We start from the raw sequence: 12,591 nt of genomic DNA, 5'->3' as shown, positions 1-12,591 counted from the left end.
TTCCCTTTCATGCTCAGTTTTATTTTAATGTTCTTCATAAGTATAAATAATTTTATTCAATACCCAAAGGTTAGGTCATCCATGTGGATTTCTTAAAGAAAATAAGACTGCAAACACTTTATTGCACAGATCCTAACTTTTTTTTTTTTTAATAATTTGATAATCTACAGTAGGAAGAACTACAAAGGGTCATTCTAATATACAACCAACACATAGACTGACAAAAGAGTACACACTAAAGAGGATCTCTAACAGTTCACTGTAAGGTAAACATCAAGAACAAGGAAACTACATGAATGCAAGCTTAGGTGCCACTACATTTCTAAAATAGGCGGGAAGCATTTGGCAGAAGTGATAAAGCACTATACAAAATATACATAAAAAGATACATTTGTAAACAAGAGAGCTAGGTGTGCTTTAAGGGAAACAAGTGGAAGGTTTTTAACTTGCAAGCAAATGTAAACTATGGGATAACTCCCAGATAGAAATGTCATGATTTTGGAGTGCATTAGTGTTTAATTATTTCAACCCCCAAAGCACAGATATAGGCTATAAATGCTAGAACCACTCACTTCAAAATGTTTCCCCCCAGCTGATTTTAATAATTCATGACCACGTGGAAAAGAAAAGAATATTCCATCACTGTATGGAAAATTACAGGGACTTGCTGGTAATTTTATTTTCTTAACAAAGGATTTCAAAAATGAACAAAATCCCAATTGGTTTACTCATTTTTCTCAGGAAAATGCATTTAGCATACTTGTAAATACCTTACAAGCAGCCAATTCATAATTGGGTTATGCTTGGGTAAATATAGCTAGGGAAATGGTGTGCGGGGAGCGGGGAAATGCCCTGAAGGAGGGTCAGCATTAAATGAGCTTTTGCAAGGAAATATAGAAGGAAAAAAAGCACAATTGTCTTGTGGATCCCAATCATTTTAGCATACTTATCTGTGATAATCTTTCTGGAGTGTTGCTGTACATGTCCAAAAAACCAAATACTTTCCCTCCAAATTTAATTAGACAAATTCGACATATTCCACTATACACAAAATTCAAATAAGGCTTAGCAAAAAGTAAAAAGAACACCAACATTCTAGCACCAAAAAGCTCCAACAGCCCCCCTTTTTTCTACAAAAGAATGCCTTTTTCATTAAAAAAAAATACATTTACTTCTTTTGCATACAAATAAAGATCACAATATGAAATGTATAGAGCTACTTAATGTACTTCAAGAAGAATGTTAAACCTAGGATGACTTGCTAAAAACAGCAAGATTAATCTACAACATAAGGCCCCAGCTAGGTATTAAAATGTTATCAGGTGTTTGATATATCATCTAGATACAATGCTGAAAAATGCCTCCCCTCACTTCACCACTGTTGTCATAAAATAGAAAAGAAAGCTGAACTGCTAAATGCTCAAATCTACCTATCATGACAAAGATGATTCATTTGTGTACATGAAAATTGTTTCAACACTTTATGCCATGCACATCTGTATGTTCTTCATACCAGAAAGGCCTGGACAGAAATAAATGTGAGATGAATCAAGGCAGCAGGAACTAAGCTCACAAAGGTATTTTAGTCTAAAGCCCAGGATGAGATGAAAGAACACAGGGCAATTTCATATTACCAGAAAACTATATTGTGAATGGGATGGTGTACCCATGATAATGGAGACCTCTCTTTCCCAATCATGCACATAGTCTACAGAAGAGGCAGAAATTGTGTACTGAAGAGCTCCAGTTTTAACTGGCAAAGTTAGCTCACTACAATAATACCAACCTTGCTAGCTCTTAAATACAATTCTAAATTCACTGAAAGTCATTAGATTTATCACTTCTTCTATTTTAGAGTTGTGCACAGCTTTTTGAACAAGGAAAGAATGAAGCGTCTTTCTTCTCCCTTCAGACCAATATATATTTGTGGGTTCTGTCTAGGCCCAAGTTTTAGTAATTCTGCTTCTTCTTAAATTATGGCAAACTAGTGGCAAAGCAACTATCATTAAAAAGATACAGTAAACAATGCAATCAGCAGCAAAGTAGAGACACTACATTCTAAACGATACACACTAGTAAGTATTTACAGATAATTTGTCATCCCACCCGCCCACAACCTGTCTCTCAAATTGTAAAAGTATTTTTGTACAAATACAATATGGTAACAGTTTAACCGGTTACATTTGGGAAGGAATTTTGAGGGGGGAAGGAAACGAGTCCTTTCTTTACACACCCTGCTTAAGTGGCGCTGAATATTTTTTTCTGCAAGAAAATACTACACAGTGCTGAAGGTAAGACAAGACACTAGGTTTTCAACTAAGCAGTCCTATTTGCACGTCTTGCTATTGGGAGGGTTTTTTGTGAGGGCTGCTTCGGGAGGTGTCTTTTCCTCGCCTCTGTCGGGCAGAGTCTTTGTCGGCTGAAAGTGCATTGGGAGAGTCAGCTGGAGTCCCTGACTTTGGCAAATCTTTACCTACATTCGGTTTTCTCGCGGCAGAAGACTGAGGCAGACCGGGGTCTTTCCCCTTCATGTCCACAGCAGAGTGAGACCTCTCTTGGCTTTTGTGCTTCCCCGCCAAGTCTGAAGTGGGAATGTTCTCTTCCACAGGGGACGGAGCATAGTGCAAGCCCAACAGGGAAACACTTTTAGTCATTTCTGCCCTGCCGTCTGCTGAGGAAGAGCTGGCTTGCTTTTTCACTTCCCTGCTGCTCAGTGCAAGTGGCTCGGGGGACCCCAGGCTAGCCTTTGCTGAAGGCAGAACAGGGGCTTCCGGCCTAGATTCAGGGAAGCTGGGTGGGCACTCAAGCTGCTTTGAAGCTGCGCGACATGAACTCTGCAAAGCAGGGCTGGAGGAATGTTTTGCAGCATGCTGCTTGCTCCCCTCGGATAGCTGCTTTTGATTCAGGTGCCCTTTTCCTTTAGTGTCTTGAAAGTTCTTCCCACCCGTGACTGCCTTTTCCGCTGCTTTTCCTCTGGCATCACAGCTAAGAAGGGAAAGGTTGGGATCTGGCTTCCCATGGTCAGTTTGAAAATAAAGTGCATCGGTGCATTTTCCCCCTTCAGGCTGCATTTCCGCAGAGGTGGCCTGGATGTTGGGGCTCTTGTCGGCCGGTTTGCTCAGCAAGGAGCCCTCTTTTACAGCTGACGATGTCTTGGGAGGCATGTTCTGCTTGGTACGTATACTGAATGGCTTTTGATCAACAGGATCGTTTAAACTTGCCATCTCTTGCCTCTGAAAATGCTTAGCACCATCTGGGGCTGCTGCCGCCGCCTGCTTTTTATTGGAGGATTTAAGCTGTTTTTCAGGCAAGGTGCTATTGATGTGGATTGAGGGTTCTGACCCACATTCTATGACCAGATGCCTTTCTGCCTGTATTTGCTCATTATTTAGCTTTCTCCGAGAGCTTGGAGGGTGTGAAAAAGAATCCAGTGCAGACTTATTGATGTTTTTCCCCTCCTTCAAGGAGCCGGCCAAAGCATGAGGGCCAGTTTCTTTTTCTTTTACGTTTGTAGCTATTTGCTTTTGTGTCTGTTTTTCAGAATGTTTCAATTTCGAGAAACAAGTGTCAGGAACTGGTCTAGATTTAACAGTGCTATTTTCCATGTGTGTTGCAGGTCTCATATTATCTTTAATGCTGCAGCAACCAGGAGCATCCACTACACAGGGCCTGTTTAATAATTCTTTTGCAGCGGAAAGATCAGAATTGCTACCTTGTTGCCTAGAAGCAATGCTGGACTCTTTGTTACCAGCTGGAGGCTCCGCATTTTTGGGCTGCTTCTGTTCTTTTTCCCCCTGGTCCGTTTGCACGGTTACACCAGCCAGAAGTGATGCTTCAGGCTTGGAACATCCACTTGCTTTCTGCAGGCCCAACTCATTTGCTGAATAGTCTCTAGTGGTGTTCTCATCCTCTTTCACCGATGGCTTGAGCACATCTTTGAACTTCGTTTTCGAGCTTGCTATTTGTACTTTTGCTATTCCACGTATTTGCTGCTGAGCAACTGAATCAAAGGAATACCTCTGAATGCGTTTTGCATCCTGATTTGGTGACACGTCTGTAACAGATTTCTTTGATGGAGAAACCTCAACTGCCTTAGGCTTCTCTGGAAGGATGCTATCACTTGGTTGAGGCCTTGTGTGGTTGTCTGGTCCTTCTTTATAGGTTTTCTTCTCTTTCCGTTTGGCTTTCTCAGGATTTCCCTGTGCATGGGCAGATTTGCAACTTGTCAAGGTGGAACTCTGGATTTGGGAACTGCTGGATTTAGCCTCATGTGCTGAAAGCTGAATAACCTCTTTCTTTTGATTAATCACCTTTACAGAGGGGTCACATTTAGCACTGAAATTGGAAAGTGTCTTTTCTGACTGCTGTTCAGTGGTCACAGGCATTGCTGGTGAGCTCTGAGTACTTTTATTTGGCTTTGGAGACTGGAACTTTAGTAGATTAGATTCATAAGGACTGGATTGTTGAAAGACTGGTTGCTGCACTTTCTGACAAGACGGCTCAACCTTTACACTGATGCCTCCTTGGCAGATGAGTGATTGGCCATCGTTTTTGGCATTTTGGCCCCCTGCAACTGCACATGAAGACACTTCTGTCTTTGAAGACTGTGGCCCAGAAATTAAAGCAATATCTAAGGTTCCTTCAATTGGCTTCAAGCAAGACACAGACCTCCCTTCTAATTTATATTCTGAAGGACTCTTTCGGACAGGTGACTCTGTGGAAATCAAGGCTGATTTCTCCACACCAGCTTCTGTTCGGCCAGTCAATCCTTTGAGAGGAATGAAAGGGACAGAGTTAATCTGAGTGGCATGAGCACTGCTAATAAATGATCGGCTTTCAGTTACCGAGGTGGAATCCTGCAGCATGTTTATAGGTCTGACTGCACTCAGCTGATGGCATTCATGTACACTTGGTGTCAGTTTGGACTTTAGCACTGGACAGGAGTTGTCATCTTTTTCTTCAAAGGACATTTTCTTCCGGAGATAATCAATATTTGCAAGCTTACTATCTAATCTTTCAAATTTGACAGGTTCTTTTGTCGGTGCAGATTTATCTACATTTTCTCCTTTCCCATTCGGCATCTTGTCAGATGAGTGAGGCAGAACATTTTGCAATGTACATGGAGGGGGGATTCTTTTGAAGTCATAAGACAAATGACTGAGCTCATTAAGTGGAGGCCCATGACATGGTGTGTGCGCATCCAAAGCAGTACAATCATTTGATCTCATGCTTGCATTCTTCTGAAGGGTGTCTTTTAGCATGCCACCTACTGACTCTGTCTCCAGAGCTGCAATTTTAGCTTCAAAGTGGTTTGATCTTTCCAAAGCTTTCTGAAATGCTTTTTTGCCATCTCTCTCTTCTAAGCATGAGGCAACTGGGTTTTCTGATTCACCACAAATTTCATGTACGGTGCTTGCTTTCTGCAAATATTCCTGTTTCTCTGCCAGATCTTGCTTCTTCACAACTATCTTAACCTTTAATTTTTCTTTATCCAGCTCATCAACAGATTCTTGCCTGCCCAACTTCCTGGAAATGGGACGTTTCAGGCAGCCTTGTTCAGCAGGTCTCACTCGTGTGAGTGATGGCACATCAGAAACGTTCTCCTCCAGGCTCTGAAGGGTTGTATCCCGTTGAGATACCTCTCTATTAACTTCTTCCTGAGTTACTTCCAGGCTGTGCTTGCGAGAGCACAAGTGTTTCTTGTCAGTGCCATAAGAAGGGGCAAGTTTCTCTTCTGACTGAACCCTCTTGAGCAAAGGAGACCTTGGTGGTTCTGCACTCTTAGGCCTAACTATGTGTCTGACAATAGTGGGAGGAGAGTGCATTTTTGTAGGGAAAGCCTGAGCTATTTTTGTGTTTCCAATTGAATGCCCCAGTAAAGGTGATGGAGACCGCTGAGGAGATGTTGGTTGAGGTGTTGGAGAAGGAGTCCGTGCCAAAGGAGAGAGAGGAATGCTGCCAGCTGATTTGCGTCTTCCTGACCTGTATCTTTGCCCACCAAGCTTGGGCCCCAAACCATGAAGTGTGCTGGGCCTAATATGCCCAGAACCAGCTGGAGAATTGGGTGCACTTGAACTTGGAGAGCTACTCTGAGAAGAATTTGTACCTGGAAGAGAAACAAATAGAACTGCACTAGAACCTTCAATCAATGCTTGTCAATAAGCTATAAAAGATGGTGTTTCTATACAGACAAGAAGAAAATAATAATCAAACCCAATATGGCTTGAAAATTACTGGCTTTCAAAGGTCAAATCTCTATAGCTTTTTCATCCTCCTTGCCTGCATTTCCCCTTGAAGTTTAAATTCACTGAACTTGGCCTACTTTCCGAATTTTCTAAGAGGACTCTGCTATATGGTCTAATACTAGCCGCCTGAGCTGATATGAATATAGAGTGAATACAAGCCGCTCTATATATATGGCTGAATAATTTAAGCAGCTCTTTCAGAAACTTTTAATAGTGTGATTAGCTGGGGTTTTGGACTACTGAGGGACAGCATCATCCCAGAGGCCATCTGAAACATGCTCTGGGAAGTGAAGCAAAAAAAGAAATACAGAATAGATGACATAATGAAAACTGCACTGAAGCAATATTTGCTGGCTTAATAATTTTTTAATATTTTTTCTGTAGTTCAAGAATTCACAGGAATTCTCAAAGTTGGTTGTTTTGTTTCGGCCTTTTTTCTTTTGGAAAGTTAAGCTCTTCACTTGCTGAAGATGCAACAAAGCTGCCCAGTACATTGAAGTGGCTGTGAAAGCCTGCTCGTTGGCCCTTAGGTTTCATTAGATAATCCCTCTTTCCTTTCAGTGGGTATCTACTGTCAGGCATCAGAGGAACCAACCTTAACAGCAGCTTGCCAGGAACAGATAAGACAAGGAAAAGTCCTTACCATCTGCTTTTTATTCAATATTCACAGAGAGAAGCTTGGGAATGCAGCCTCTTGGAATAATAGCGTTGTCCTGAGTGAGTCTCCACCCCTTCCCTCTCTCTCATGCGCCATAGCTATGGGTGCTGAAAAGTGCCCTCTGCCTTTGAGCTCTTTGCTCTCCTACTTTCAATGCCCGCCAGGTTCTGGTAAGGGGGTTCTGAAATGCTTTCTAAAGACACTGTCTCCGTCAGCTGTCGTCCCCCTGGTGCTGCTTCTTCCTCCCTCTCCTCACCCATTATTTCCCAGCTTTTCCTCTCATCTGTCTCTGAGCTGTATTTTCCCTCAAACCCCTGTTGTAATTCTGAGCTGTCTTCTTCTTCTCTGGAAGGGTCAGGCTGGGGAGGCGGTCTCCACCATTCCTCCTCTGCCAAGTCCCTGACATCCATACTCACCTGAGGGGAAATCGGGGGTGGAGCGGAGGCTGGGTGTTGGTGAGCGGGGAGACAAGCTGTGAGTTGGAGAACCAGGTAAGCTCTCCCCTGATGAGAGGGATCGGTTCAGGCAGGAGAAACTCCGACTAGTATGAAGGAGGGGCGAAGGCTGCTTAGCCAGCTTTTTGAAGAGAGATCTTCTCCTAATGTGAAGACAAGAGCTCTTCTGTAAAACACGCTCCCAACAACACGGCAAAAGCAGGGTGTCATAGTACTATCTGAGCGATAACAACATTCCATTTACCCACAAGGAATGAAAAAACATTATACGACTACCAAGGTTTTAGGCAACACTGGAGGCCAAGGTTTTAGAACTTACAGTTGTGTTAACTCTACAAACTCAGATCTTGTGGTATTAGAAATGTGGAATAGAGCTCTGATTTGTACCATGTGGCTTTTAATGCAAAAATTATTTATTTAAATAATAAATTAAAAGAAAAGAAAAAAGGTTGTCACTGATGCAGGTGACAACAGAATTTAAAAATAAACCCAACCCCCAAATTTTAAGTTCTGAAAAACTCATCACAGTTTCATTTAATTTATGAATCACTTCCTATGAAATATCTCAGTGCAGTTTCACAATACAAACAGAACAATGTACAATTGCAAGGTTCTAATTAGAGGCGGTGTCATGTTCTCTGGCCACAACCCCACCTTCATGCTACAGGAGCCACTGGTTATGGAACAGAACTCTTTACATCAGGGGTTGAGAACCTTTTTGACTCTGTGGGCTGGGTCCTTATCTGGCCCCACCCTGTAGGTCAACTTTGAGGTGGTGGACAGGACAACCCATGTGACATGTCACTCACATGACATAATTATAATGGCTGAAAAATTATGCATCTTCTTGTTTTGACTGATCTATCCATATTATTTAAGGAAATGTAAGGTTAGTTTGTTTTGTAATTTATTGATCTCTTAAATTAAAAAAAGCATCCCTTGTGCAGTGATTCCCACCCGACAACTAGCTAGCTGTTGGGTGCTTGGGAACCACTGTGCAAAGTGGTAAAAAGGGTTTTCAGCTCTCTTTGGGTGTCAAGTAGGAAGTGCTGCACAGAAGAGATACTTTCTGTTGGCACTGGCTACCTGAGCAAGTTCCCTGCAGGCATTGGCTATACTGCCTATCAGCTGATGGGTGGGAAATCCAAAGGCTGCTTTCCCTTGCCAGTACACAATTGAGAAGCATACTTTAAGGCTCCCAGTTGTGCACTGACATCAGGTTTGGGACAGGTAGAGAGACGTGCTATAGGAAAACTGCCACATGAGATGACTTTGAATACCTGGCAGGCCAAGCTTGGCCCACTGGCTGGAGGATGCCCACCCTGCTTTGAATGACAGACAGCTTCTCAAGGGGAAAGGCACTAATAGGAGTTATCTTGCTAATAAGACTTCAGGATGCTGCTGAGACAACAGGAGTTCTAGTCAACACTTGGAACAGGTAACTCTTCAGAATCCTGAGCAGTTTTGCCTTGCCCTCTCTTGGAACTGGCAGCACCAACCTGGACTGAACTACTGGGTTTGACTTACTATTAAACTTGATTGGACCACTGGACTTGCCTTCATATTTGAGATGAAATGACCGCTTATCCTGTGTGGGTGGCGGCTGCAGTCCCTTGTGGGTCTACCACTATCGTCGGGCAGCCAGGGGTCAGGCAGCTGTTAAACTCCACCCCGGCTGGCTGCACTGCAAGGCAGGACTGCCTGCCAAAACCCCAGTTTTGAATCAGCCAATCAGGGGTCTCCAAGCAGGCAGATCCTTGCTGGTGGACCCTGAGCCGGAAGTTTCCATGCCAGTCCACCAGCAATGCATAAAAGCCAACTGCACCGGGCACATCCAGCACAGTTGGCAAACCCTCCCTCCCTCTTATGCTACTGTAATTTTCTTGTTTTGCATTCTAGGCCACTTGGTGTTACCATCAATCTAACCATATTTTGCTTTCTTGGTTGCTTGATTTTACCACGTTTTGCCTTTTGTATTACCTGACCTTGCTATGGTTACCAATGGTCGCCATATTCGGAGCCAGGAAGGAACTTGCCTCATTTGCAAGTTTTGCCTCACCCATAGCAAAAACCTTCGGCAGTTAAGGCATTGGGTGGAATACTACTCATCAAGATTTAGGGTGAACTGGTGCACCACCTGGATCCGAACCAGTGGCATATTCCAGGTACCCCGTTAGAGAGGTCTTGGTGGAAATCACTGTCCAGAGGCCAAGTGTGGGGCAGACAGGCCATAGAGCTTCCAGAGGCAGCTTTAGGATGGCCTTCACGGTAGACTGGCATCTTGCGGAGGCCATAATCCTTGGCGCAACCCTGAAAAGTTTCAGCCCCCTGGCAGGATGCTGAAGTGGATATACACACAATGCCTGAGCCAAAATCCACCTACATCTGGAATCAATAAAACTGCAGAATGTTGTCTGCCTGAGTTTGTTCATTATACACTAGCTGTAGTCATGCATGGGGGGGGGGGTGCGACTGGGACCGCAACACCTCCCTCTTAATAGCAAAGAGAACAAACTTCAATTTATTCTGTATTAAGCAACCACAACTTACCTTTCCAAACTCTCCTTCTTTTTTGTTTTCTTACTCCGTCTAACCATTCGGCCCCTATAGCTATTTCTTCTAGCTGGTCCTGTTTTTATTGAAGTATTCTCAAAGGCTGTTGTAGTAATTGACACTTTATTGCCACTCTGTCAAGTAAGAATTTTCAAGGTGTAAGTTGTTACTGAACCATTTTCTTCCAAACAGAACAGCAGATCAGGAGATGCGCACCATTACATAGTTAGGAAGAAAGTTTCCTCTTACATCAATACCACCAGCAATCATTGATCTTTACTGGTCCCACCTACCTGAGTCATCCTCTTATTATACCAGTCCTTGCTTAAGGGGCTTTTTGAGGGAACATTTTCATCACCCCTCCACTTTGACAGCACCACATTATAATCTGGATGATGTGGTAATATATAGTGGAGTTCATATGTGGAAGAGTAGGTCATAGGTCAACAACTACTACTGCTTATTAATACAACACTGAGCCCGTGATTTCACTGAGCTAGGCAATTCCAAGTCCAGATCTGTAGAGTGAGCAATTCTTCTTTCTGCTGTCAGTTTCCACTTAAGTTTTACATTACAAGTGAAGTCAGCTGTAGAACTCTAAGAGATCATGAGGGGAACTGAAAAATGGTGGCCAGGATCCAAACAACTGCACAACCAGTAGCAGACAACAAAGGGAGCTTTGAACTTGTACAGCACTCCCACTTGCTGTGTGACAAATCTCTTTTGAAACTAAGGGGGCTGGTGGTGGTGGTGAGAATCTGCTCTTCAAAGATAAAAAGTCAAATTCCACTGGGCATGGCCAAGCTCTTTGTATTTTTCAAACATGCTCAACTGTTTATAATTTAGCATTTTGTTTTAGGAGGAAAGCAATGCATGTCTTCTTCATGGACCAATCAAGCTCAAAAGGACTGAATCCTGTGATTATCATTGAATGGCTACTGGCTGAAAACATTTGGCTTCAGCAGAACTCTGGCTCCAATGTCAGATGTACCACTGCGGACATGCATTGAGCTCTGTACAATTTTGCTTTCAGAGTGCTACCAGAACTGCTCAATTACATCCATGAGGTGGCAGGGTTGTGTAGTTCATTTGATAATGAAAGGCCAAAATTGCTTGCATTTACCCCTGAGCTATATGCCACTTTTTAAATGAGTCAATCCAGAGTCCATTGAACAGTATAGTCTGGTTTTGTGGCTTGAGTTTCAATTGTTACAATTTAAAGATGTGGATTCACTTATGAGCTTGATTTTTCAGGGCTTACCACATTTACCAGGGAGGCACTGTTCAAGCTGAGTTTAAAGGTAAAGGGACCCCTGAGTGTTAAGTCCAGTCGCGGATGACTCTGGGGTTGCATGCTCATCTCACTTTACCGGCCGAGGGAGCTGGCGTTTGTCCGCAGACAGCTTCTGGGTCATGTGGCCAGCATGACTAAGCCGCTTCTGGCAAACCAGAGCAGTGCACGGAAACGCCGTTTACCTTCCCGCTGGAGCGGTACCTATTTATCTACTTGCACTTTGACGTGCTTTCGAACTGCTAGGTGGGAAGGAGCTGGGACTGAACAATGGGAGCTCACCCCGTCGCAGGGATTCGAACTGCCAACCTTCTGATTGGCAAGCCCTAGACTCAGTGGTTTAGACCACAGCGCTACCCGCGTCCCTTCAAGCTGAGTTTAGGAGGTTATAAATGCTTTGTTAGTAGAGACTGTAGTTCTAGCCACCTTGAAGGAAGTGGTTGTAAGACCACTTCTGAATTAAGTCTCCTTGGACCGCAAAGGATTTTATCAACACCTCACTGGTTTCTAATGTTAGGCAAAGTGTTGGAACAAGTGGTTCTGGGTCACCTCCAAGCACTGTCAAATCAAACTGATTATCTAGATCCATGTCAATCTGGATTCTAGCCCAAATCTGGAAGTGAAACTGCTTTGCTTGCCTTGATGGATGACCAGTACAAAGAAACTGACAGAAGGAAAGCAAGTGCATATTATATATGAAGAACCCTGCCTATAAGCTTAGAATCCAAGCAGTGGCAGACCCAAATATGCTGTTGTGCTTTCTGGGTAATATAGACTATACACTAGTAAGACAGCAGGACATATTCACTTATTTGGAGAACAGAGAGTTAAAATTAAAATCTCACGCCCATGTGGGGAGGGAGGAGAGAGAGAATTAGTTGTATGCTCAAGTATATACGTAGGCCCGTTCTCTTTCACCACCTGCTGGATTGATGCTGCATCTGAGTAAACTATTTGCTGCAAGCAACTAAGACAATTACTGAAAAGAATGGCTATCAAAGTTGTACATAGTGACAAAACTGGAGAGGCCAGGTCCTCATACTACCCTTTAAAATAAGAAATTTAAAAACCCTCAGTGAATTTGTTGCAGCATGCCTTGAATCACCTAGCCTTTCTAAATGACAAAAACAGAGTTATATACAGGGTGCACTTGATAGAAACATGGAAAGGACTAGAGTGCAATTGAAAGGGCCAGCTGCTGAACACCCGCTTTAATACAGCAGTGACATTTGTTAGCCGTTATCAGAAAGACTGAATGAGGATGAAATAGGATTACACAGTTCAGAGGATTGATAATTGCAAGAAGTGCTTCATTTTATATCATTACACTTGTGCTATTTTTCTATTCATTGACTTGGGAATGCATCTTCACCTACACTGCATGTCCCT

General features: G+C 43.2%; 1 protein-coding gene across 20 annotated transcripts in view; it reads right to left on the bottom strand.

Annotated features, from left to right (window-relative positions):
• MAST4 (microtubule associated serine/threonine kinase family member 4) overlaps positions 1–12,591 on the bottom strand; it is a gene marked incomplete at its 5' end in the record, with an annotated part of 200,946 nt that continues 188,355 nt past the window's right edge. For all 20 annotated transcript variants that reach the window (XM_083575989.1, XM_083575973.1, XM_083575986.1 and 17 more), the window contains 3 exons: positions 1–6,106; positions 7,320–7,501; positions 9,909–10,045. In XM_083575989.1, coding sequence (XP_083432115.1) covers positions 2,343–6,106; positions 7,320–7,501; positions 9,909–10,045 — 4,083 coding nt within the window. In that variant the 3' untranslated portion in view covers positions 1–2,342. The remainder of the gene's footprint in view (positions 6,107–7,319; positions 7,502–9,908; positions 10,046–12,591) is intronic.

This window comes from Podarcis filfolensis (genome assembly GCF_964270895.1).
Source record: "Podarcis filfolensis genome assembly, chromosome: 11".
In the NCBI taxonomy this organism is placed as follows: Eukaryota; Metazoa; Chordata; class Lepidosauria; order Squamata; family Lacertidae; genus Podarcis; species Podarcis filfolensis.
Note: the sequence above shows the minus strand (reverse complement) of the source record. Positions and strands in the feature narration are given on the sequence as shown.